This window comes from Bos indicus x Bos taurus, chromosome 20 (assembly GCF_003369695.1).
Source record: "Bos indicus x Bos taurus breed Angus x Brahman F1 hybrid chromosome 20, Bos_hybrid_MaternalHap_v2.0, whole genome shotgun sequence".
NCBI lineage: Eukaryota > Metazoa > Chordata > Mammalia > Artiodactyla > Bovidae > Bos > Bos indicus x Bos taurus.
In genome coordinates this window covers 2,477,595-2,505,212 of record NC_040095.1, presented here as the reverse complement: position 1 = coordinate 2,505,212, position 27,618 = coordinate 2,477,595, and the positions used below count along the sequence as shown (strand labels likewise).

At 42.9% G+C, this 27,618-nt stretch overlaps 1 protein-coding gene across 4 annotated transcripts in view; it reads right to left on the bottom strand.

The window, feature by feature from the left end:
• Nucleotides 1–27,618, bottom strand: part of KCNIP1 (potassium voltage-gated channel interacting protein 1) — a 407,173-nt gene that overhangs the window by 19,428 nt on the left and 360,127 nt on the right. The window contains exon 2 of one of the 4 annotated variants that reach the window (XM_027520006.1): nt 2,269–2,301. The exons of the other annotated variants lie outside the window; for them this stretch is intronic. Coding sequence (XP_027375807.1) covers nt 2,269–2,301 — 33 coding nt within the window. The remainder of the gene's footprint in view (nt 1–2,268; nt 2,302–27,618) is intronic. 4 annotated transcript variants of the gene reach the window in all.

The following is a 27,618-nucleotide window of genomic DNA, read 5'->3' as shown; positions in this document are numbered from 1 at the left end:
AACAATTTTGTAAAATGTTTTGAACCAAAGGTTTCATGAAATAATACTTTTTCTCACTAATGGGAACTGTCCTCTGTTTTCAATTTTAATCTATTCCTTTATAAAAATGTACTGATTATGACCCTCATGGTCATGATTTGGGAACGGACAACACTAATTTGTTTAAACCTAGAGCAATCTTTATGGGGGCGCCCATAACTAAGCATTCTTTCCTTCACACCAGCTGCCCCTTCTTTTTCTTTGTAAGGTTCATGGTTCTGGCCACTGTAGCTATATTCCAAAGCAACCTTGGAAGGAGCTGTGGAGGTTTTCACATTCCTGTTTTCCCTGGGGAGCCTCTGAGTGCTGTCCAAGTGGTCCCACTAAAGGAAGAAGGATGGTCCAGCACCCTGGTTGGAGGAAAAGGAAACAGAATGAAAAGATGGGAGCCTCCTTGATAGTTTCTTCTGAGGTTAAAAGTTTCTGAGGCCAAGTGCTACTTGTTATTCCTATTTTTGTTATTAAAAATAATGATAAGCCAGTTACAAAGTCAGGTTGAATTTGAATCAAAAAGATAAAAATTAACCCAGAGAGCGAATACAATGGGGATAACCACAAAGCAAGAATAAATCAGAATATCTTTTGTTCGTAAATTGCCTTTGTCCTGTAAAATGTTTTCATGCCCACTGTCCCGTTACAACCTGTGTGTGGTGGGGAGTGGGGAACATTACCCTCTCCATCAGAATATTAGGAAGATGAGTGTCCTAAAAGATCAAGAGTTTTTCTAACTATAAGAACCTTAAAAAGTGATGAACAATCCAATGCTGGGGGTGGTTAAAGCAAGATAGAGTACCAGAATAACATCTAATGAGTGTAGATGCTATACAGGTAGTTCTCAGACTGAAGGCAAGTTTGGAGAAGATGAATCAGATTATGTGGGCTTTAATGTTTCGGGGCCACAGGCTCTTCTGAGTTTGGATGAAAGCTATAGGCCCTCTCAGAAAAAGCAAATGCACCTAACTCACATTCCCTGAGCTCCCGTCTCTTTCAAACACTTGGAGCCCACGTTGAGGACTTCTAGTGCAGGAGAAGTTCTCTACACTCTGTCGCCTCTGCCTTTGCCTGAGTCCTGGTTCACACAGTCAGTTGGAGACAGAACTGGACCTCAAATCTGGCCAGTCCAGGCAGATCTGGCTTCCATGTGCCTCTCCAATGGCTTCTGCTTCCCTCCAGCACAAGCTGCAATTTGGTTTGAAACCAGCCTCACAGAAGTTCTGCTTTTGGCAAGCTCTCTGCCCGTGTAAGAGTGAGGCACTTCCACTATGAGCAGTCTGTGATCTCCTCCACGACAGGATGAAAGACCATGGCCATTTCCATCTCCTTCTCCTTGGACTGGAAAATATTTTCTGGATTGGATTTTGTACCAACCATCTAGCTTTGAGGTTGCAAAATGAGTTGGTCCTTAGCTTGAACAGAGTTCAAAGACAGGTCTTGTTTGGCCTATAAAATGTATTTTGTTGGGAATTTCCAATATTTAAAGATGAGAGATTCAAGCACAAGTTTGGATTTCTAGTTTCTCTTGGAAACTGAGATTCCCTGACCACGTTGGCAGCAGTTTATCAGAGCTGAGCAGGGGCCGGCCCCTCGAGCCATGAAAACCTCTAGTGTGCCCTCTGTCTTCCTCTGCGTGACTTCATTTCTCCTCTCTGCCTGGTCCTGCAGGCATCTGAGGTTTTGGTTCCTGATCTCTACCCACTTACCCTGCCACCACCTACCTTTCACCTATCTCGTAACACCCAGATGACCACCTTCTCTCTTCCTCACTATTTGTTTATTCAAACACGTTTTGCTTTGTTTCGCAAAGGATTTGAAGTTGATTACATGAAACACATATAATAAAATAAAAAGAGATAAAGTAATAAGAAACACTGCCTTGGAAAATATTAATTAGATTAGGAAGTTGAGATCACAGGGAAAAAGAGAACACAGAAATTCAGGTCATTTGTTCCAAGCAGTTACTACACTTGAGCCACAGATTGGCTCTGAGCTTTTACATGTATCTTACAGTCTGTGAGAGGAAAACATATCAGTTTCTTTAGGGGAAGCAAAAATTTTCCTGTAACTTGTCTCTACAAGAATGTTTTCAACTGTTTCTATTTAAAAGAAGTTTGCTGACAGGACACAGAAATTTGGTCTGTGTGAGAAGACTAATGACAAAATACATCCTTGGTTAAGAAGCGCTCCCACTGAAAGTAATGTAACCAAAGCAGTCAAGTTAAACTTTTTTACCTCTCTGATACTGGTAATACCACCAGGCGATGTCTAGGAAAAAGTAAGAAAACATTTTACCAAAACCGGTCATCAAACAAGCAAAACACACTTTGATTTTCCATGGAAAGCCTGCTCTGCGGGTATCCAGGTCACCATCCAGCGCAACATATGTGAAGAGGTCTCTTGCTAGCAGAGCTGGAACTGACCTCCCACGGCCAGAACAGCCAAGAGCAATGGGTTACCTTGCAGTGCCCACTGCTTCCAGCAGGGGGCTCATTGAGCATGCCCGCAGCCATGCAGCCATGCAGCCCGAAGAAAGGTGGGGGGCGAGGGGCAGAGGATACACGGATGTGGATGGGTCTTGGAAGTACCTGCATGTTTGATTGAAGAATGCCCTATAAGATAACCCTCCACAATAGAGGCCCCATTGCTGCAATCTGCCATTTTGTGATTTGAAGCTGCATTCTTGAAGTATTCTTTATTCACTCACTCAATAACTATCAGTGAAGTATCTACTATGTGTACATCGGTGAATGAACAACTCTGTTCCCTGCTCTGGTGGAGCTTACAGTCTATGAGTCTTTGCTTCTCTCTTCCCCTCTCAGTCGCGATAAGAAACACAGATTCAGAAAAGGATAGAGGGTTACTGAAGACTTAGCACTTTGGGATGACTGGACAGATTGGTTGCAGGCAAAATCCCCTATTACACTGAATATAAAACATGAGACAAAACATCAGACCTGGAAAATCCTCCATTTCATGGTGGAGATGGGTGGAACTAGGTCCCAAAGAGTGGGAAACAGGTTCTAGTTGCTGTTCTTCTGTTGGCCTTTTTGGGGCTATTTTGGGATCATCCTAGCTTTCTCTGTATCCCTGATCAAGAGTGCATAAAGCAGACCAGCCACCACCTTGTGTGTCTGAGTCATTCCTTACCCACAACCCAAGACAGGAAAGGCTTCTTTCCCTGCTGCCCCTGAAAGTCGTGGGACAGGTGGGTGTCCTATTTCTGCTCTTGTTGCCTGACCTGAATCCTGTGGGAGAAACTTATCGTACTGGATGTGTCACTCTCATAGGTAGCATTTGTATTTATTTTTCTAACAGAGGCTACTTTTAGAACAGTTAAGGTTATGGAAAAATTGCACAGAAAATAGAGTTCCTATGCATTCCACCTTCACAATGTCACCTATTTTAACATCTTGACTTGGTATGGTATATTTGTTGCAATGGACAAACCAGGATTGATATATTATTTTAAACTAAAACCCGTAGTTGACATTAGAGTTCACTCTGTGTTGTACAGTCTTGTAGGTTTTGATAAATGTATAATGCCATGTATCCACCATTATAATATTCTACAGAATAATTTTACAGTTCTAAAAGTATAGCATTCTTGTAGAGATATGTCTACAAATATGGTCTGACTTCTCTGGCATTCCAGGAATGTGACAGGTATTGGGAGAGAGATGAAAAGATACCATGTCTATTCATAAGGAGTTAGACTGATGGGTAGGGCACACTCATAGACCAAGGATTACCAACTCAAATGCCAATCGTTGTTGTTGCTCAGTCGCTAAGTTATGTCCAACTCTTTGTGACTGTAGCATGCCAACCTCCTCTGTCCTCCACTATCTCTCAGAGTTTGCTCAAATTCATGTCCATTGAGTCAGTGATGTTGTAATTCAGATGAGTTTGGTAATGTAAGTACAACCATGGAGAGTGCTGGGGACTGAGAACTGGAGAGCCATTGCCCCATGAAAGGGAAATAGCTGTTATGCAGCCAGTTGTTGTCATGTAGAATTTAAGCCTGGTGAATCCACATCTTCAGGTTTTTCAAGAGATGCTACAATCGAAAGATGATTTGTGTCCTGATTCTTAGCTGTTATTGATGCATTTAACATTTATATATATATATATATATATATATATACATACACCATTGGACAAGTATAATATTACTGTTGGTAGAATATTGTGGATTTCTGGAAGGGAATTCTTCATTGGCAAATCATTCCAAGCTCTGTGTGTGTGTGTGTGTGTGTGCACTCAGTCACTCAGTTGTGTCCAACTCTTTCTTTGTGATCCCATGGACTGTAGCCTACCAGGCTTCTCTGTCCATAGGATTTCCCAGTCAAGAATACAGAAATGGATTTCCATTTCCTTCTCCAGGGGATCATCTCGATCCAGGGATCAAAATCATGTCTCTTATGTCTCCTGCATCGGCACTAGGAGGATGGTAATGCCATTTGGATGGCAGGGGAACAGAAGAAGTCACAGGGAAGATTTCAAGGGAAAGTGATCACTTATTGAGTCTTGAAGGAAGAAGGACAATGGAACAGCATGTGAAAAGGCACAGAAGCTGAAAGGGCCCTAGAATTGCAAGCTCTCTTGAAGCAGAGCTGACTTCTCACTGAGAAAAACAAGAAAAGGGGGATTTAAAAAAATCACAACTGTTTGGAGAGCTACCACGATACATATCAAAAAGATCATATATCATGACCAAGTGGGCTTTATCCCAGTGATGCAAGGATTCTTCAATATTTGCAAATCAATCAATGTGATACACCACATTAACAAATTGAAAGATAAAAACCATATGATTATCTCAATAGATGCAGAGAAAGCCTTTGACAAAATTCAATATCCATTTATGATAAAAACCCTCCAGAAAGCAGGCATAGAAGAAACATACCTCAACATAATAAAAGCTATATATGACAAACCCACAGCAAACATTATCCTCAATGGTGAAAAATTGAAAGCATTTCCCCTAAAGTCAGGAACAAGACAAAGGTACCCACTCTCACCACTACTATTTAACATAGTTTTGAAAGTTTTAGCCACAGCAATCAGAGAAGAAAAAGGATTCTTCTTTTCCACATTGGAAAAGAAGAAGTAAAACTCTCACTGTTTGCAGATGACATGATCCTCTACATAGGAAACCCTAAAGACTTCACCAGAAAATTACTAGAGCTAATCAATGAATATAGTAAAGTTGCAGGATATAAAATCAACACACAGAAATCCCTTGCATTCCTATACACTAACAATGAGAAAACAGAAAGAGAAATTAAGGAAACAATTCCATTCACCATTGCAATGAAAAGAATAAAATATTTAGGAATAAGTCTACCTAAAGAAACAAAAGACCTATATATAGAAAACTATAAAAACACTGATGAAAGAAATCAAAGATGACACAAATAGATGGAGAATATTCCATGTTCATGGATCGGAAGAATCAATATAGTGAAAATGAGTATACTACCCAAGGCAATCTATAGATTCAATCCAATCCCTATCAAGCTACCAATGGTACTTTTCACAGAACTAGAACAAATAATTTCACAATTTGTATGGAAATACAAAGAACTTTGAAAAGCCAAAGCAATCTTGAGAAAGAAGAATGGAACTGGAGGAATCAACCTGCCTGACTTCAGACTATGCTGCTGCTGCTACTGCTAAGTCGCTTCAGTCGTGTCCGACTCTGTGCGACCCCGTAGATGGCAGCCCACCAGGCTCCCCTGTCCCTGGGATTCTCCAGGCAAGAACACTGGAGTGGGTTGCCATTTCCTTCTCCAATGCATGAAAGTGAAAAGTGAAAGGGAAGTCACTCAGTCATGTCCGACTCTTAGCGACCCCATGGACTGCAGCCTACCAGGCTCCTCCGTCCGTGGGATTTTCCAGGCAAGAGTACTGGAGTGGGGTGCCATTGCCTTCTCCGGACTTCAGACTATACTACAAAGCTATAGTGATCAAGACAGTATGGTACTGGCACAAAGACAGAAATATAGATCAATGGAACAAAATAGAAAGCCCAGAGATAAATCCATGCACCTATGGACACCTTATCTTTGACAAGGGAGGCAAGAGCGACTGAGCGACTGAACTGAAGCAGAGCATGTGAGCGGGACTTTCAGCAATCTGGGAACACAAAAACTGAATCAGTGCCACAAAGACATTGAGGACGTGAGGCCCCAGACTGGAGGGACCACAGAGACATGAGCCTGGTAACGCGAGTTGCTTATTCCCTCAAGGCTTTTGATAATTCCTAAGTGACAGCAGTCAAGAGAAACTGAGAGGTCAAGACATACTACCACAAAATTTTGTAGAGCCAAACAAAGCTTTTGGCAGGCTCATGGTATTAAGAGATAACTGTTAGAGTTCTGGGTTTTCCTAGGAAGAGGGATCCTGGTAAATACCCAGGCTTTCAGCTTGACCCCTAAAGGATTACATTTTAGGAGCAAAACCAAGTTAGGAATAGGTCCGGCCTTACAAAGACTGAAATCCAGCCTCAACACAACTCAGCCCATGTTTGGGTTAAGTTTACTGCCCCTCTTCTAATACTTTCTAGAAGTGGAAGTTCAGCTAGGTAGTTTACAAATTTTTAATTCTAATGCCCACCTTTCATTAAAAATGCCAGTTGTATTAAGAGACAGGACCAAAAGTAAAAGAAATAACATGGTAATAGAGATTTATGAGACCTAGATATTGAACCTCTCAAACATGGGCTTTAAAACAATGAAATATGCTCCAGAAAATAGATAAAAGATGGAGAATGCCATCAGAAAACCATAATACACACAAGAAAGTAAGTTTAAAATTCTGGAATTATAAAGTATATTACTTAAAATATATAACTAAACAGATTGATTTAACAGTAGGTCATGCACAGATGAAGAGAAAATTAATGATTTGTTAGATAGGTCAAGAGAAAAATATACTCACTGATGCACAGAGAGAAAAAATGGAGACTAGAGATAAAAGCACAAAACATGATGAAAAATTCTAACATTTATAATTGGAGTCCTGGAAAAAAAAGGAGCTAAAGAATGATTCTGAGGCAATATTTGAAAGATAAGTAAATGAAAATTTGAAAAATGGATGTAATAAATCAAGCTACAGATTCAAGAAGTACTACAAACCTCAAGCAGATAAACACAAAGAAAACCACATCTAGAAGCATCACAGTAAAACTGCTGAAATATAATACAAAGACAAATAAAAACTCTTCAATATAAGACAGCAACCTTCAAGTTATAGCCAAACCCTAACTAAACGCTGCTTACAAGCATAAGGACAACAAAGGCAAAAGTAAAAGTATGTAAAAGAACACAGCATGCAAACAGTAATTGAGAAATTCTGGCCCGGCTATTTTAACATCAGATAAACTAAGCTTTAAGGCAAGAGGCTTTGCTGGAGACAAAGAGTTTTCAAAATGAAAGAGGCCATTCACTGGGAAGACATAGCAATCCTAAATTAGTATGCAATAATAATATAGCTTCAAAATACATATAAATCAAAGGCTGATGGACCTAGAAGGAGAAATAGCAAACTCACAATCAGAACTGGAGATTTAAAAACACCCTGGAAAGATCGCCTGGAGGAGGGCACAGCAACCTACTCCAGTATCCTTGCCTGGAGAATCCCATGGACAGAGGAGCCTGGCGGGCTATAGTTCATAGGGTCGCAAAGAGTCGGACGTGACTGACACGACTTAGCACGCATGCACACGCAGTGTGTAATTGATAAAACAAAAGACCAAAAAGGCATAGAAGATACGAGCAATGTAATTAGCAGACTTGGTCTCATTGACGTATGTAGGTCTCTTTACCCAACAATCATAGACTATTACACACCCTTTCCAAGTGCATATAGAACACTTACCAAAACGGACTACTTCCTGGCTCTTAGAGCCAATCTCCAAGAATTCAAAGAATTGAAATTTTCAGAATGTTTTCTGTCCAAAGTGAAATCAAGAAATCAAGAGCAAAAAGAAAACCAAGAAATCTCCAAATGTTTGGACATCAAGCAACATGGTTCTAATTCCTAAGTGTCCCATGTATCAAAAGAAGAGACGTCATGGAAATTAGAAAGTATTTTGAACTAAGTGATAATGAAAACATGACATATCAAAACTTGTGGGCTGCCATTAAAACTGTGCCCAGAGGGAAATTTAAAAGAGCATAACCTACTCGAGCTGCACATAATTTATGTGACAGGGTGCATAAAACTGAATGATGTGCTATCTCTTGTTATCATATTTTTAGTGTTTCCAATGATTCAATTTTAATGTTGCCTAAGCTATGTTGGTTACTTTAGAGACTATTTGTGATGGCATGCTGGCATCTGAAAATGTAATTTTTTCTCTCCCCTAAACATGGCTTGTTGGTCTTTTCTGGATAAGTTTAATAACATCTTTCGATTGACAGATTACCCCAATGTAATCAGGGATGAAGATCCTCGTTGGTGCCTCTGTGTAGCCAAGGGGGAAACAAGTTCTATTAGACCCTTAAGTGTAATCCTGGAGGCTGAAATCCCTACAGCCAAGACTTAGAGGTGAGTCATAAGCTCAAGCAGACACTCACGGCACACAACTCATCAGCTCTGAATTTTATAAACGTAAGGATGAGTCCCCGGAGTGCTGAGTTGAGACTTGATAAAGATTTTCTGAGTGTTCTAGACATTTTTTTCAGTCTTCTTGGTTCAATAAAACTCAAATCATGTTTTGCTCCAAGCATCTGTTCTCTTAATCTTGAAATCCTCTTGCCCCTTTTAAGCAAAATTCAATCTATACATATCTCATTCATTTATACCTCAGTCCTAAAAATGTTCTGGCAAAGGAAAGTCCTACCAAAAAAATATTTGAGTATTTGAGTACTGCTACTTTCACTGGATGGGGGTTTTCTGGATGAAATGCCTCAAAAAAATATATAGTGTACCTGAATTCTCTGACCTTTCTCCTCAAATGGGGATATTTTTGAGGGTGACTTTCAGTGGGATGTACGGAAGGGGCATGTCAGCTGTATACTGCAACTTCTTGAAGATGGTGTTGGTGGTAGAAATGAATTTTCAGGAAGGTAATGCAATTATTTAAACTCCACGAAGTCACTACATCGATTGTGATATAAGTCACAACTCTTTTGTCTGTGTGGTGGTGCAACATTCACACATTTTCCACCAAGACTGAAAAAACAAAGACACTCCTGGGAAAGGAGTGCGTCACGTAGACACCAGGGTTGACAGCAAGAAGGAGCCCTAACTGGTGTTTCAGGACAAGGAGCAAGGCCACTGACATTAGGGGCTCTTGAGTCCTCTCCTCTCCAAAGCCAACGCTTCTGTCCAGCTAGCCCCCCGCCGCCACCCCGCCCCCCAGGTTGCAGAGCAGAAATATATGTCAGCTTCACTGCAGTGTCTCAGCCACAGGCGAAAATCTCTAGATAATGTTTTAAGTGGACTTGTTTGTCTAGAAAAAGTGTCCCAGGATGAAACTTTGGATGATTTACTTAGGTAACTCCCACAGTTCCTACAGCTCTAGGGGAGAATTAGTTATATTCTGCCACCAGTTAGTAGTCAGGAAGTGATGGGGAAACCTCCCACTGTTTCTCCTTTAGTCTCAGCAGGACCTTGCCCTGAAGCTCCAGCACTTGGAGACAGCCAGGTAATGAGCAGTGGCTGCCCTGCTTTGGGGAAAGAGGGTATACTACCCAGGATGAATGGGTCTAGGATATTTCTGCAGGAAATCAGAGGATTACATGGGTGGGATTTTGTTACTTGGCTGAGAGGCTAAAATGATTTATTGCAAATGAGAGAAAAATAGTCTAGGGAGAAAAGATGCTCTTAGTATTAAGATGGACAAATGAAGGTACAGAGAGAAGCTGAAGGAATGACTCAAAGGAAAAGTAAAATTGCCACCTGAGCAAGACTTATCTCAGGTTGGCAAAGAGTTTTCTCATCCATGGAAACTCATTGGACTGAGGCCAGGCTAAGGAGTCAATAGCCTGTCTTTCAGTCTGCTTTTTGAGGAGCAGTTCACTGCCATCCAGATAACATGTCAACTTGCTGAGTGATGGTTTCCAAGCAGGGAACTTGAGGGGGTGGCGAGAAGCCTGCTTGATACCATTTTCCAATTTCTTGGTGTACATACCCACTTCATAGCCTAGTTCAGGTTATTAACATGAACTCACTGAATATGGATTTGGGAAGCAAAGCCCATGATCTGACAGTATGACCTGACTCCATCACTTTATTACTGCATATTTAGCATATGCTTAACTATTCAAAATCAGTGTACTAAAGACCTGAAAATCAATTTAATACTGGTGAAATACTCAGTTTCATGGTCAGTGTAGTCCTTGTAACCCAACTAAATAAACCCTTTCTTTTTTTTAATTGGAGTATAATTGCTTTACAATGTTGTGTTAGTTTCTGCTATACAAACAAAGTGAATCAGCTATATAAGTATACATATAACCCTTTCTTTGTTAGTGGGAAAATAAACTCTTGTATACCATACAGAACAATCACAAGCAGGGAAATAATGGAGACTGGCCAAGTGAGCTTTTTCTGGATTCAGTTTTAATGTGTCCTCATATTAAGTGCCTCTCTCAGTGAGCTTAGAGAGTATGGTAATCGTTTTAGAATTGATCTAATAATTTCACTATCCCTAGGAGGTATGTGGTCATTAGACTAATTGGATACCCATCTTGTAGCTGTGAATCTAAAGAGATAAGATATATAATGCTCTCTCTGCATACAGTAGGTGCACAAATATGTTATTCCCACCTTCTAGTATATTAAGATTGTGATCTTAAGGGTCATTCTCAAGCGCAGAACCCAAAATCATATCTGTTAGACTTTCTAGGTCAAGATTACATCGTCTCTGATGGATCTAGTTAATTACGTGTGCTTCTTTTCACAATACAGGGAGATTTCTTGTTCTGTGATTTACCCGGTCAGAGAGTCACCCGGTTGCCAGTTCAAGTTGGATATTAACTAGATAAAGTGAATGTTAACATTCTATATTAACTGCAACGGACATAACCAAACACAAGACACCGAAAGAGCTGCTAAGCACCTCAGTCCGCAGACTGCCACGGAACAGGGCAGGGTTTCTATGGGTGTGGACGCCAGAAATGTGAGCAAACAGACATAATGACTGGTGGTCACTGAAAAATTCCCTGCCTCTCCTCCCCTAGAGTTATTACACGGCTCCATGTCCTCTGCCCTTAATAATCCAGATAGTCACAGGGTGCATTGCAGTGGTCCAGTTCTCGGCTGGAGGAGAGAATTGGATGCTACCCTCTCCTGGAACACAAGCTGCTGAACACAAGGACTGCAGCCAGGTTGTCTGCCTGCCTGCCCAGAGGCAGGGAGAAGGCGGCAAGGTGTCCTCTCCAGGCCTCAGCTAAGAAGCCTCTTAACTGTGCACTTAATAAATGAAGCCTTGGCAGACACACCTTGAATTATTAATGAAGTTATTCAGCTTTGATTGTTTTCTTCTTTGGGGGAAAGGTTATTCACTCAAACGCCTTTGATTAGACTATATAATACATCACAATTGGACCTATTTTATGTGCAACTTTATGGTGATAATAGTTCTGTCTCATTTAGAAGCAAATCAGACATTATGAACTTCGTGATTTATTAATGTATTGATTTCTGTAAATGTCAGTGCATCTCACATCCCGTCAGAGAGCCTGAGAACAATCAGTGCAGGACCAATAAAAATGTAAAATGAAATCATCATTAAAAAAGGGAAAGACTGCATGTTAAAAAGCCCTGCTGCCTCTCTGAAATGTTTCAGATTCCAGATCATTACCACGAAGGGACCCCTCCCTCGGAAGCACAGCCTGCATGAGACTGGGGCAGCTCTGTCCCATTTGTCTATTCTGTATGGACTGCAATAAGACACAAGAGGTGAACAGTCAGACCTGGAGGGGCCTCCAGGAGCTTGTGCCCTGACTTCTTTTCCTGGAGATGAAAATCAGATAAGGGGGTCCCTCTCCATCAGATTCGCCCCACTACAATCCAGCACCCCCTTGCTAAGTCTTCAGGACAAAGCCCAGACTCGCCAGCTGGCCTTGAAGGATCTATCCTAAAGGCCCAGTTTACCTTTCCAGAACAATTTCCCCACAACTACATGACATGGGTCTTTTGCAATAGCTGCAGAGTCTACTGATATGTGGACCTTTATCTCTGCCGAAGCAGGTGATCAGCTGACTCCAATCCCAGCCACCTTTGAAACCTAAGAGCCATCTCCTCTTGCTACCTCCTCCTAGCAGCTCTCAAAGGCCACCACGTGGAAAGCTCTCTCTGTCCAAACTCCAAAAGCACTTATTACCTGTTAACAGTCACCCAGTGGGTATCAGAATCTACCTTTGGGTGTTTCATTGTGGTGTGAGATGGAGTGGGGAAGGGAGACTGTGTCTTGTCTTTTTTTTCCTACCCCACTCCCTCCATGATGTCTAGTATCTACTTTGCACATAGTAGGTGCATAATAAGTGTTCATGAGTGTACGCACGCATGCTAAGTTGCTTCAGTGGTGTTCGATTCTTTGCGCCCACATGGACTGTAGTCCTCCAGGCTCCTCTGTCTATGGGATTCTCCAGGCAAGAATACTGGAGTGGGTTGCTGTGTTCTTCTCCAGGGGATCTTCCCAACCCAGGGATCAAACCCATGTCTCTTACGTCTTCTGTATTCGTAGGAGGGCTCTTTACCACTAACACCACCTAGGAAACCTCTAGTAAGTGTTCATTATTTGCTAAAAGTGTGTAGAACTATTAGGAGCTGAATGGGAATTACATCAGAAGTCCCAAGACAGCAGCCAAGAGACTATCTGGAAAGCAGTTGGCTAATTTGGTGACTAATTCCATCATTTAACAGTTTTGTTCAGAAACCACAATCTGGCAGTCCACAGGGCATAGTTGTTATCTCACTTCTTTCAGATGTGAACTTTGCCAACATTGTTTTCACATAAAATATGGATTTGGTTTCATATTTTATGTGGAAACACACAGCACAATTGGCTGGAGCAGAGAAGCTGCTTGCTCCAGAGCGAGTGCACTCTAGTGAACGGCAGATGCCACTGCTCCCTATTACCTCTCCAGCACTAAGGTCAGGAGGACTTGTCCAGCATCACTCACTTATATCACCGGCCTGTGTCTGTGAGCCTGTGTAACAGCCAGTCTCCTGCCACATGCCATGTTTTTCCAAGTGACTTTTGTGTGTTTTGTGATATTCTGCAAGTGACTGAGTTTCATTTTGGGGGGTTCTAAGCAACATGGGAAAAAAATGAGTGCCGTGTGATTAGAGAATCTGTGTCTTCGTACAGATTTGGGCTGTGTACTACACGATGCTTCTGTGCTGCTAACATCACATGTGTCAAGAATGGGGTTGAGGGAGTTCTCTGATGGCCTAGTGGTTAGGATTTGACACTTTCACTGCAGAGGCTGGGGTTCAATTCCTTGTTGGGGAACCATCTTGCATGCCACACAGCATGTTGTTAATACAAAAATAAATAAATAAATATTTTTAAAAAAGGATGGAGTTGACTTACAGGTTCTATTTCAGTACTTTTCAGGCTTCTATTCTACAGCTGCTGCTGCTGCTGCTAAGTCGCTTCAGTCATGTCTGACTCTGTGAGACCCCATAGATGGCCTCCTACCAGTCTCCTCTGTCTCTGGGATTCTCCAGGCAAGAACACTGGAATGGGTTGCCATTTCCTTCTCCAATGCATGAAAGTGAAAAGTGAAAGTGAAGTCGCTCAGTCATGTCCGACTCTTAGCAACCTCATGGACTGCAGCCTACCAGGCTCCTCTGTCCATGGGATTTTCCAGGCAAGAGTACTGGAGTGGGATGCCATCTCTTCTACAGAACACTCTTCAAATCACTTAGCTCCTGTGAGATATGTTGTTATATTATTCCCATTTTACAGAGGAAAAATCTGTGGTTCAGAGAGGCAAGAGAAAATATTAATATTATCTTTTTCTTAAGAGAAATGGAATCAGAGATCCTATAAGACATCCCTGAGGTCACCAAGATGGTGAGTAGAAGAGCAAAGGCTAATCTCTTCATCTGATTGACAGATAATTCCTGGCATAAGGGGCCACCCTCTGGGTCTCCCCTGGGCCCACTCCTGTGTCTTTGTGGCTGCTCCTCTGTCTCACCGAATGAGGGGCTACAGTCTTCTATTCAAGCTTCTCACACTCTCTGCACTTGCGCCCAGTCTGTGGCAGGAGGGGAGAAACTGAGTAGCTTCAGGGTCTTCTCCGCACTTTCTCCCCTGCCTCAGACTCGCTGCCATCCATTTAGCACTTCCAGTTTTGTTTCCCTTTTCTCAGCAGGGGAGTGGCATTCATGCTGGTGGCAAGTTGTAGAAGTCACAGAGCATGAGTTATAGAGAGGTATTTTAGCTTGCCCTCTAACTTCACAGATAAGGCTCCTGGGGTCCAGAGAGGGAACCAGACTTGTCCAAGGTCACACCCTGGATTCCTGAACAGCAGGGTTAAACTCAGCTCAGTCCCGCTGGCAATTCAGTATTCTTTTCAAAGCACTGTTTACTCCTTCAACAAATAATTACTGAGTGCCTACTGGATGCCAGCCACTCTTTTAGGCACTGAGGATAAAGGCGGTGATGTGTCCTGTGAATGATGATATAGTAGGGTTACAGAACTAGAGAGAAATGGGTTATGGGAGGCACTATTTAGACAGTGGTCAGGGACGGCATCTACGGAGAAGCCAATGGCACCCCACTCCAGTACTTTTGCCTAGAAAATCCTATGGATGGAGGAGCCTGGAAGGCTGCAGTCCATGGGGTCGCTAGTCGGACACGAGTGAGCGACTTCACTTTCACTTTCCACTTTCATGCATTGGAGAAGGAAATGGCAACCCACTCCAGTGTTCTTTCCTGGAGAATCCCAGGGACGGGGAAGCCTGGTGGGCTGCCGTCTATGGGGTCGCACAGAGTCGGACACGACTGAAGCGACTTAGCAGCAGTAGCAGCAGGGAAGGTGTTCTCTTGGCAAAACTCTATTAGCCTTTGCCCTGCTTCATTCCATATTCCAAGGCCAAATTTGCCTGTTACTCCAGGTGTTTCTTGACTTCCTATTTTTGCATTCCAGTCCCCTGTAATGAAAAGGACATCTTTTTGGGGGTGTTAGTTCTAAAAGGTCTTGTAGGTCTTCATAGAACTGTTCAACTTCAGCTTCTTCAGCATTACTGGTAGGGGCATAGGCTTGGATTACCATGATACTGAATGGTTTGCCTTGGAAATGAACAGAGATCATTCTGTCATTTTTGAGATTGCATCCAAGCACTGCATTTCAGACTTTTTCGTTGACCATGGTGGCTACTCCATTTCTTCTAAAGGATTCCTGCTGACAGTAGTAGATATAATGGTCATCTGAGTTAAATTCACCCATTCCAGTCCATTTTAGTTCGCTGATTCCTAGAATGTTGACATTCACTCTTGCCATCTCCTGTTTGACCACTTCCAATTTGCCTTGATTCATGGACCTGACATTCCAGGTTCCTATGCAGTATTGCTCTTTACAGCATCAGACCTTTCTTCTATCACCAGTCACATCCACAACTGGGTATTTTGCTTTGGCTCCATTCCTTGATTCTTTCTGGAGTTATTTCTCCACTGATCTCCAGTAGCATATTGGGCATCTACTGACCTGGTGAGTTCCTCTTTCAGTATCCTATCATTTTGTCTTTTCATACTGTTCACGGGGTTCTCAAGGCAAGAATACTGAAGTGGTTTGCCATTCCCTTCTCCAGTGAACCACATTCTGTCAGACCTCTCCAGCATGACCTGTCCGTCTTGGGTGGCCCCACATGGCATGGTTTACTTTCATTGAGTTAGACAAGGCTGTGGTCTGTGTTATCAGATTGGCTAGTTTTCTGTGATTATGGTTTCAGTGTATTTGCCCTCTAATGCCCTCTCTCAATACCTCCTGTTTTATTTGGATTTCTCTTACCTTGGACATGGGGTAAGAGAAAGACTCTACACATGGACATCACCAGATGGTCAACACTGAAATCAGATTGATTATATTCTTTGCAGCCAAAGAAGGAGAAGCTCTATACAGTCAGCAAAAACAAGACCAGGAGCTGACTGTGGCTCAGATCATGAACTCCTTATTGCCAAATTCAGACTTAAATTGAAGAAAGTAGGGAAAACCACTAAACCATTCAGGTATGACCTAAATCAAATCCCTTATGATTTTACAGTGGAAGTGAGAAATTGATTTAAGGGCCTAGATCTGATAGATAGAGGGCCTGATGAACTATGGATGGAGGTTCATGACATTATACAGGAAACAGGGATCAAGACCATCCCCATGGAAAAGAAATGCAAAAAACCAAAACGGCTTTCTGAGGAGGCCTTACAAATAGCTGTGAAAAGAAGAGAAGCAAAAAGCAAAGGAAAAAAGGAAAGATATAAGCATCTGAATGCAGAGTTCCAAAGAATAGCAAGGAGAGATAAGAAAGCCTTCTTCAGCGATCAATGCAAAAAAATAGAGGAAAACAACAGAATGGGAAAGACTAGAGATCTCTTCAAGAAAATTAGAGATACCAAGGGAACATTTCAAGCAAAGATGGGCTCGATAAAGGACAGAAATGGTATGGACCTAACAGAAGCAGAAGATGTTAAGAAAAGGTGGCAAGAATACACAGAAGAACTGTACAAAAAAGATCTTCATGACCCAGATAATCACAATGGTGTGATCACTCACCTAGAGCCAGACATCCTGGAATGTGAAGTCAAGTGGGCCTTAGAAAGCATCACTATGAACAAAGCTAGTGGAGGTGATGGAATTCCAGTTGAGCTATTTCAAATCCTGAAAGATGATGCTGTGAAAGTGCTGCACTCAACATACCAGCAAATCTGGAAAACTCAGCAGTGGCCACAGGACTGGAAAAGGTCAGTTTTCATTCCAATTCCAAAGAAAGGCAATGCCAAAGAATGTTCAAACTACCGCACAATTGCACTCATCTCACATGCTAGTAAAGTAATGCTCAAAATCCTCCAAGCCAGGCTTCAGCAATACATGAACCGTGAACTTCCAGATGTTCAAGCTGGTTTTAGAAAAGGCAGAAGAACCAGAGGTCAAATTGCCAACATCCACTGGATCATTGAAAAAGCAAGAGAGTTTCAGAAAAACATCTATTTCTGCCTTATTGACTATGCCAAAACCCTTGACTGTGTGGATCACAATAAACTGTGGAAAATTCTGAAAGAGATGGGAATACCAGACCATCTGACCTGCCTCTTGAGAAACCTATATGCAGGTCAGGAAACAACAGTTAGAACTGGACATGGAACAACAGACTGGTTCCAAATAGGAAAAGGAGTACATCAAGGCTGTATATTGTCACCCTGCTTATTTAACTTCTATGCATACTGCATCATGAGAAACACTGGGCTGGAAGAAACACAAGCTGGAATCAAGATTGCTGGGAGAAATATCAATAACCTCAGATATGCAGAAGACACCACCCTTATGGCACAAAGTGAAGAGGAACTAAAAAGCCTCTTGATGAAAGTGAAAGAGGAGAGTAAAAACATTGGCTTAAAGTTCAACATTCAGAAAACTAAGATCATGGCATCTGGTCCCATCACTTCATGGGAAGTAGATGGGGAAACAGTGGAAGCAGTGTCAGACTTTATTTTTTAGGCTCCAAAATCACTGCAGATGGTGACTGCAGCAATGAAATTAAAAGATGCTTACTCCTTGGAAGGAAAGTTATGACCAACCTAGATAGCATATTCAAAAGCAGAGACATTACTTTGCCAACAAAGGTCCATCTAGTCAAGGCTATGGTTTTCCAGTGGTCATGTATGGGTGTGAGAGTTGGACTGTGATGAAAGCTGAGCGCTGAAGAATTGATGCTTTTGAACTGTGGTGTTGGAGAAGACTCTTGAGAGTCCCTTGGACTGCAAGGAGATCCAACCAGTCCATTCTGAAGGAGATCAGCCCTGGGATTTCTTTGGAAGGAATGATGCTAAAGCTGAAACTCCAGTACTTTGGCCACCTCATGTGAAGAGTTGACTCACTGGAAAAGACTCTGATTCTGGGAGGGATTGGGGGCAGGAGGAGAAGGGGACGACAGAGGATGAGATGGCTGGATGGCATCACTGACTTGATGGACATGAGTTTGGGTGAACTCTGGGAGTTGGTGATGGACAGGGAGGCCTGGCGTGCTGCAATTCATGGGGTCACAAAGAGTCGGACACAACTGAGCAACTGAACTGAACTGAACTGAACAGGGAAGGCAGTAGCCCAATTAGGCATCAGTAAGTGGCGAATGATGGTGAGCTTTGCAGTCAAAATAGTCAAGCTTGAATCCCAGTCCTGCAGCTTAATAGCTGATCAGCCTCAGCATGTTACCTCCATTGTCCAAGATTCATAGCAAAATGGACAGAGTAACACCCATCTCCCAGTCTGTTGGGACCACTGCAATGACTGCAGAGAAAGTGCCTGGCTTGTTGAAGGCACTCGGTGAAGTCCCCTCCTCACTTTGTGTGGTGCGGCAGGGAGCTTAGCTTAATAGTAGGTGTTTTGCTCAGCTATGAATGGAGTGCAACCTACACAGAACCCACATAACACTCCATTAACCAGGGTGGCCAGCTGGAAGACTCTTGTAGTTTAAGATGAACAAGCCAGGATTAGTCTGTGAATGCCTTAGTGGGTCACAGGACTCTGAAGCTATTTAATCTGAGGAGTGGTGGGTGGCAATTGCTAAGCTTGGAGGGATTCTTTGATAAAACTTTCTAGACTGGACCTCTGGCTTGGAAATCCCAGCCTTTCTGAGAGAGATCTTATTTCTCATCATTAGACATAAATCTCAAAGTGGCTTACTGAGAAGCTTAAGTTGAATCATAGGAGTCTTTGAATATTAAATCTCAAATACAAGCAACCCAAATAGCTTCCACTTATGCCTTCTCTGTGAATTCTCCAGACCTCCCCACCTGATCTCAAGACCTGAAATGTTTTGTCTGTAATGATCTCTTCTATGGGATTATTGGGTGGGGACACTGGAAGAGGAGGCACAATTTTTCACTTTATAGTCTATGGTACTGTTTGAAATATTTTTTAAGCTATATGTATGTGCTGCTTTTATAATTTTAATGTTTTGGTTGAAAACACTACATGTTGAGTAGATAATGGTAAATAGACGCCATTTGTTTCATTGGGAAATTGGCCTGGTTAGGTCTAGTCTAGTGCAGTTGTTCTAGTTGTATTTGTTATGATGTTGGTTTTGTGTAATCAAACTTTTTTTGAACAAAGCATGATATTCTGATGGTCATTAGTGCTTGTCACAAACTATTTCTGGTTCTTCTTCCAAGCACTTACTGCTCCTTTCAGTTCAGTTCAGTTGCTCAGTCATGTCCCACTCTTTGTGACCCCATGGACTGCAGCATGCCGGGCTTCCCTGTCCATCACCAAGTCCCAGAGCTTGCTCAAACTCATGTCCATCGAGTCGGTGATGCCATCCAACCATCTCTTCCTCTGTCATCCCCTTGTCCTCCTGCCTTCAATCTTTCCCAGCATCAGAGTCTTTTCTAATGAGTAAGTTCTTCGCATCAGTTGGCCAAAGTATTTGAGTTTCAGCTTCAGCATCAGTCCTTCCAATGAATATTCAGGACTGATTTCCTTTAGGATGAACAGGTTGGATCTCCTTGCAGTCCAAGGGACTTTCAAGAGTCTTCTCCAATATCACAGTTCAAAAGCATCAATTCTTTGGTGTTCAGCTCTCCTGCTCCTTTTGAGAGAGCTAATTCTTAGGTAGGTTGATAAGAAGTCCAGGGTCCCTGATGAGAAGGAGGAGGAGGAAGAGGAGGAGCGGGGAGAGGGAGTGGGGAGGGGGAGGAGGAAGGGGGGAAGGGGAGGGAGGAGGGGAAGGAGGAGAAAGGGGCCTGGGGCTCTAAAGGGGAGAAAAGGACAAAAGTTTTTCTCTACATTGCTTTGTCTTAGTCAGTATAACAATGTATCTTGCTCCAGGACCTGCTTCTCCTTAACAAGAACCTTCTGCCTAATCTTATTATCTTAAGATTTATTTTGTGGGAGTAGGTCTGGTAAGACCTTTCTATTGTTAGTTCTAATCTTGTTAATTTAAGATGTATGTTGGGGGAGTGGGTTGGGTAAAAGTAAATAAGGCCTTAATAAGACTAACAAGGTGGGCGCTCTTCGTTCCCCTTCTGATGTCTATGACAGAAGCTTTATCTGTCTTCATTTATACTTTAATAAAACTCTGCTACACTAAAGCTCTTGAGGGATCAAGCCTGGTCCCTGGTCCCGAAGCTAAATCTTCTTTGGAGATCAGGAACCTAGCTATCATTTTGAAGCTAGGTGTGACCCCTGCTGGCCAATCATGTGGGAACAGGTGACACTGCTTTCCAGGGTGGAAAGAAAGTGAAAGTGAAGCCGCTGAGTCGTGTCCAACTCTTCCAGATTCCGTGGACTGTAGCCTACCAGGCTCCTCTCTCAATGGGATTCTCTTGGCAAGAATACTGGAGTGGGTTGCCATTTCCTTCTCCAGGGGATCTTCCCAACCCAGGGATCGAACCCCAGTCTCCCACATTGCAGGCAGACGCTTTAACCTCTGAGCCACCAGGGAAGCCCCCAGGATGGAGGTAGAGATTAAGTGAATAATTTCTGAATTATAACTGAGCAGAGTGCTATGGAGGAAAGGCATGGGATGCCATAGGAACTTAAACTGTAAGACTGAGCCGTGACCACAGGGCTTCTCTGTGGCAGTCCAGAAGGACAAGGGAATGGCCAAGTGGAGAGTGAGGACAGAGAGAGGCAACAGCCTCTCTCCAGGACTCTGCAGTGAGAAGAAGGAGGCATCCTCCAGGAGATGGAAGAAAGCCCATCATTATGTCTGGAGGCTGCAACACGGTGAATAAGGGACAGAGAAGTGTGAGGAAGGCATGGACCATATTGTGCCGGGCTCAGGGCCTGCGTTAACAGTTTTAGAAGTGGCAAATAGCAAATAAAGTACAGTACAAAGAGTTTTATTTTTTTGAGAAGCCAGTGAAGAGTTATAATATAACATTCATCACCCAATAAGGGCTGATGTTAATCATAAGAGAACCAGGACATCCTTAGCTCCTCTCCCACTTGCTGGGACTTGGTGGAGAAAGGCTTTGCAGAGCAGTTTTCTGTCCGATGGCTTCACATCCTTCCTGTCCTTATTGGCTCTTTGCAACAGATAGCCTCTGTTAACCAATCAGGCCTGAGGTTTTAGACTTGGTCTCAGCTCTCTATAAGTGAGAGAAAAGGAAGAAAGTCTGTTTCTCCCTTTTAGTTAATAATACCTATCATTTGAGATACTGAAGTTTCAGCTGGAATGCCCAGGGGTCTAGTTGTCTCTGTTTAGAATTCCAAAGGCTGAGTCAGGCTTAGCTGGAGACCTGACTCCATGGCATCAAGAATATTATAAAGCTGGGGAAAGTCTCTTAGGACTAAGACTTTTTGTAGCTAACCAGAAACTTCCTTCTTTATTCTTATTTTAGTTAGCCCATAACCCTGAAGGGGAAAACAGGTCCTGATAATTGTAATTAAAAGGAAGAGATTAAATAATGCAAAGAGCTTCCCTGGTGGCTTAGTCAGTAAAAAATCCGCCTGCAATTCAGGAGACCTGGGTTTGATTCCTGGATTGGGAAGATCCCCTGAGGAGGGCATGGCAACCCACTGCAGTATTTTTGCCTAGAGAATTCCACGGACAGAGGAGCCTGGTGGGTTACAGTCCACAGGATGGCAAAGAGTCAGACATGACTGAGTGACTAACACTAGGAAGCTAAGAAACAATGAGACCAGGATGGAGGATGCAGGTAACCTTGTACATCCTTCAGATCATTTCTCAGAAATATTCCTAGAAGTGGATAAAAGTAGGCTTCAGGAAATAGGGAATTTCTGTCTATCTATCTATATATTTATTTCTAAGATAACATACATAAAAATTCTAGCAGTGGTTATCTGAGGAGGTTGGGGTTGGATGGCTGTTAAATGCATATGTTTTAAACTTTCCATAACGAGTAAGTACGAATTTCTAGAAAGAAGAAATCTATGAAGGTTATTTTTAAGTCAACCTAAAGAACAAATGTGGAATGCCTTGGAAGCCTTGGTAGGGAGTGGGCAGGTGAGGATGGAGCACCTCAGGCTTGGGGACCATATCCATCAACCTCAGTTTCAACACACGGCAACAGTAAGAACAATCTCTACTTGTTAGGGCTCCTGTGAGATTTCAACGAGTTAATGAATGAAGATGCAACTGACATGGAGTACAAGTTCAGTAGATGATAAACAGTTCCTGATAACTGTTCCCTGACTTACAAAGAAAAAAGACACTGTCTGCCTAGAGGCAGTGGAGGAGGCATTTCTCAACGTCAGGGGTTGGGAGTGGAGCAGGGAGGGTCTTCCTTCGGTCAGAGCAGTAGCTGACATTTCAGAAGCATTTCCTAGATACCAGGCCTGCTTCTAGTGCTTCATATAACCCTTTACAAAGGTTACATTATTTCATGTAACCCTTCCCAAACCCTGTGAGTTCTACGTTGCTACCCTTTTACAGACAAAGAACTTGAGACCCAGAGATGTAAGGTCATTGGCCCAAGACCAGTTAGTAAATGACAGACCTGAGACTCAAACCGAGGTCTGCATGAATGCCAACATCTGTGTTCTTAACTGCTACATTATATTGCAGGAGCCTTCTAACCATTGAGCTGGATTGAAATTCCAACTTTGTCACTTGAATGTGATCTAACTTACGTGTCATGGTCCTCATGGGGATTAAATGTGACAAGGCATGTGAAAGGCCTGTGTCTGGTACCCAGCGGCGCTTGTCATGCAGTGGCTCCCTTGGTTCCACATCTGGGCCCCCAAGAGGACATTCCCACAGCTTTTTTGGTCTTCTGTGGAAGTTTCTCAAAGCTATGCTGCTGAAAAAGCAATTTTTTTTTTTTTTTTGCTGTAGCTATGTGGATAGATTTTTAATATTTAATTAGAGAGACCTTCAGCTTGGAGAGAGGGCAGGACTTGTTATTAAATCCCCGCTGCTTCGTCTCCTTCACTTGCCCGTGGGATTATTCATTCATTTCCAGTCACACAATTTAATATTGCAACAGCTAATGCGGAGATGTTGATAATTTGTAAAACTGGTTGGTCCCGAGGCCACTAGAGAAGCTCCAAGCCTGGGCCTGATGGGGGCTGGGGCAGATTCTCTGGAGAGACAGCTTTCAAGAGCTCCCTGTTTATTATCTGCAAGCATTCAGGAGTGCCTTCTGAGATGCCCTGCTGGACATAGGTGAAGATTAGAATGTACACTGTACAGTTGCATCCTCAAGGAGTTAGGACCCTGGGACACCTGAATGCATTAAGGGTTTTTGTGGTAAAATTTGTATCCAGAGTTTGTTTTAATCAGGTACCTTAATACACTGGAGAAGGAAATGACAACCCACTCCAGTATTTTTGCCTGGGAAATCCCACGAACAGAGGAGCTTGGCAGGCTACAGTCCATGGGGTTTCAAGAGTCGGACATGACTTAGTCACTAAACCATCACCACCACCACCTTAAGGGGCTTCCCTTGTGGCTCAGCAGGTAAAGAATCCACATGCAATGCGGGAGATCTGGGTTCGATCCCTGGGTTGGGAAGATCCCCTGGAGAAGAGAAAGGCTACCCACTCCAGTATTCTGGCCTGGAGAATTCTACGGACTGTATAGACCATGGGATAGCAAAGAGTCAGACACAACTGAGTGGCTCACTCACCACCTTAAAAAAGACACACAGATGTGAAAATGACTGTCACAAGGAAGAAGTTTATACTCACAGATCCCTAGACACGGGAGACACAGGACACCAATGCCGGGCCACTCAGGGAGGCACCAAGGTTGGCAGGAGGCAGAGACAGATAAGAGGGGCGGTGTGGCCCACAGCCTTTTTCTGGGATTTTGTGGGAAAGAGTGGGCAAGACAGGATGGATATGGAAGACAGGAGCAAGCTTAGGATTGGAAAGTTTGAGTAATGTGGCAGCTCTGGGCTTCAGGGGTGGTCCCTAGTCACTTGGTACCTGGCCCTGGGATGATTTAGGGCAGAGTCAATATTGGCGTGGTATGTGAGAGTTAGATAAAGGAGATGATTGCATTTGGGCTCTGGGTTGGTTGACTTGCACACAAAGGCACACTTGCAGAGTAGTCATTTGCTATCCCTAGGAATTAACTAGCTGGGTTGAAGAGTGGGGGAGTTTCTCCAGGATAAAGGCCCCAAATACCAGAGCATCAAGAATATAGGAAATAGGGACTTCCCTGGTGGCCCGGTGGTTAAGAATCTGCCTTGCAATGCAGGGGATGCAGGTTTGATCCCTGGTTGGGGAACTAAGATCCCGTATGCCATGGAGCACCTAAGCCCGAGCACTACAACCTAAGCCTGCATGTTCTGGAGCCTAAAAGCCTAGGAGTCAGTGTGCTGTGGTGAAGACCTCACATGCCACAACGAAGACCCAACACATCCAAATAAATAAGTATTTTTTAACAAAGAATAATCAAATATAGTCAATGGAGTTTGGTTCTGTAATCAGACAGACACAGGTTAAAAAATGCTTACTTTGACACTTCCTAGTGGGGCATCAGTAACAAACCTCCCTGGGACTCATTTCACACGCTCAGTGTCTCCTCTGAGGACAAGTGCAAGGACTACTGTGCCTCCTGTTTCTAGGAGTCTATGAGTATAAACTCCTTTCTTCATGACAGTCATTTTCACATCCGTGTGGATTAAAGGCCCTAATTAAAACAAATCCTGGGAATGAATTTCACCACATCAGTCACTCTAGAGTGCATAATTATGCAGTGTCTTTGATGGGCAGTGTGATTACATGGGTGGACAAAAGCAGATATGGTTCTTATCCCCAGTGAAGTTAGTTTGTGCATGGGAGACAGAACTTCAGAATCACAGACGACACACATATAAAATTATCACTGAGAAGTTCTGGAAGCGGGAGCTGCTCTTTGATGCTATGGGAGGAAGTGGCAGGGGTTGTGGTGGAGTGTAGGCAGTCAGGGAAGCTTTCCCTGAAGGAGTGATCAGTTCAGTTCAGGTCAGTTGCTCAGTTGTGTCTGACTCTTTATGACCCCATGGACTGCAGCACGCCAGGCCTCCCTGTCCATCACCCTCTCCCGGAGCTCACTCAAACTCATGTCCATTGAGTCGGTGATGCCATCCAGCCATCTCATCCTCTGTCATCCCCTTCTCCTCCCACCTTCAATCTTTCCCAGCATCAGGATCTTTTCCAATGAGTCAGTTCTTCACATCAGGTGGCCAAAGTGTTTGAGTTTCAGCTTCAGCATCAGTCCTTCCAATGAATATTCAGGACCGATTTCCTTTAGGATGGACTGGTTTGATCTCCTTGCAGTCCAAGAGACTCTTCTGAACACCATAGTTCAAAAGCATCAATTCCTTGGTGCTCAGGTTTCTTTACAGTCCAACTCTCACATCCATATATGACCACTGGAAAAACCATAGCTTTGACTATATGGACCTTTGTTGGCAAAGTAATGTCAGCTTTTGAATATGCTGTCTAGGTTGGTCATAGCTTTTCTTCCAAGGAGCAAGCGTCTTTTAATTTCATGGCTGCAGTCACCATCTGCAGTGATCTTGGAAGTGAAGGAGTGATAGTGGACATGAAATCTAAAGAGATGGGAGCTCACTTGGTGGGAAGGAACGTGTGTGTGTATGTGTGATTCTAAGAAGGCAGGGAAGATGGGGTGGAGCTTTTCAGGAGCCTCTGGTGTACAGGCTCTGGGGAAGGAGAAAACAAGGTGTTCAGAGGAAATACATCTGAATACGTCCTTCAGCGGCTCCCCATTGCCCCCAAGGAGAAGGGCCACACTCTGGAACGAGGCAGTCAAGGTCCTTTCTGATCTGCTCCCTGCTTAGCGTTCAGGTTTCTTCTGTTGCTTCACTCGTACCCACTGACACCCTATTACACATATACTCACTCTCTAGAAGTTCTTGCTGTTCCCCCAGCGTGATTTCCTGGGTGACATTTTCATAGCTTTGCATGTGCTCCTGCCCCCACCTGCTGCCTGATTTCCTTCTCTCTCGGCTGGGTTATTTCCTGGGTCTCCTTCAAACCTGTCCCATTGCACTGCACACGTGCGGGGACACTGTTTAGACTACAGTGTGAATGGTGCTTGCCGGAGTTGTGCAGCTCTTCAAAAGATGTCACCGCAAGAGCTACTTCCTCTGAAATGGAAGTTGTTCTGTCTTCCCCAGACAGCATCAGTATAAGATCTCACTCTTTGCAGCATTTATCATATGGCATGGTAAATACAGAAAGGCTTTTCTGTCTCTCTTGATCATGGGCTCCTTGAGGGTATGGCAAGTTGAGGCACTCACTTACCAAATATGCAATATGTTGAGCTCCTATTCTGGATCAATTACCATCCCAGGCACCAGCCACATGGTCACAAATGCTCTGTTCAGCAAGACTGACACATTAAACAAATAATCACTCAAATGAATGCATAATTATACAATTATTTCTGTGAAGGAAAAGAGTGGGGATAACATGAGTCAGAAAAACCAGAAGGAGTCAGTTTAAGTTAGAGGGAAGGAGAGTCTGCAGACACATAAGCTGAAGTGTAAAGGTGAGAAAGAGTGGTAGAAGAGTTTCAGGGAGAGGGAATAGTGTCTGCCAGGATTATGAGGTGGGAAAGAGCTTGGCCTTTTGAGGAAGTAAGTGGAAGCCAAGTGCTGGAGCAGAATGATGAAAGGAGGAAGTGGTATCAAATAAGAAGGCAGTTGGTCAAATCAGCCAACTTCAGGATTTTATCTTTAAAGCAGGGAAAGCAGAGGTATCAAGTTTATAACTGCCCTCAGACTGACCTAATTAAACTTCAAAGCTTTTGCACAGCAAAGGAAATGATCAACAAAGCAAAAATAAAGCCTACTGAATGGGAAAAAATATTTGCAAATGATATGACTGATAAGAGATAAATATCCAACATATATAAACAGCTCAAAAACATGGACAACTTGATTAAAAAAAGGGCAAAAGAACTGAATAGACCTTTTTCCAAAGAGGAAATACAGATAACCAACAGACACATGAAAAGAGGTTCAACACTGCTAATCATCAGGAAATGCAAACCAAAACCACAGTGAGATATCGCCTCACACTGTCAGAAGGGCTATCATCAAAAGAAAACAAGTAATAAATTGTTGGCAAAGATGTGGAGAAAAGGGAGTCCTTGTATACTGTTGATGGGACTGTAAATTGGTACAGTCACCATAGAAAACAATATGGAAGTTACTAAAAAAACTACAGGCAAAACTATGACCCAGTAATTCAACTTCTGGACATATATATAAAAAAAAAAAAAAAAAAGCAACCTCAAAGCAAAAATACTAATTCAAAAAGATACATGGACCCTAATGTTCATAGCAGCATTATTTACAGTTGTCAAGATATGGAAGAAACTTGTTTCCATTGACAGATGAATGGATCAAGAAAATGTGGTACACACACACATACACACACTCTAACTACTTAGCCATAAAAAACAACAAAATTTTTCCATTTG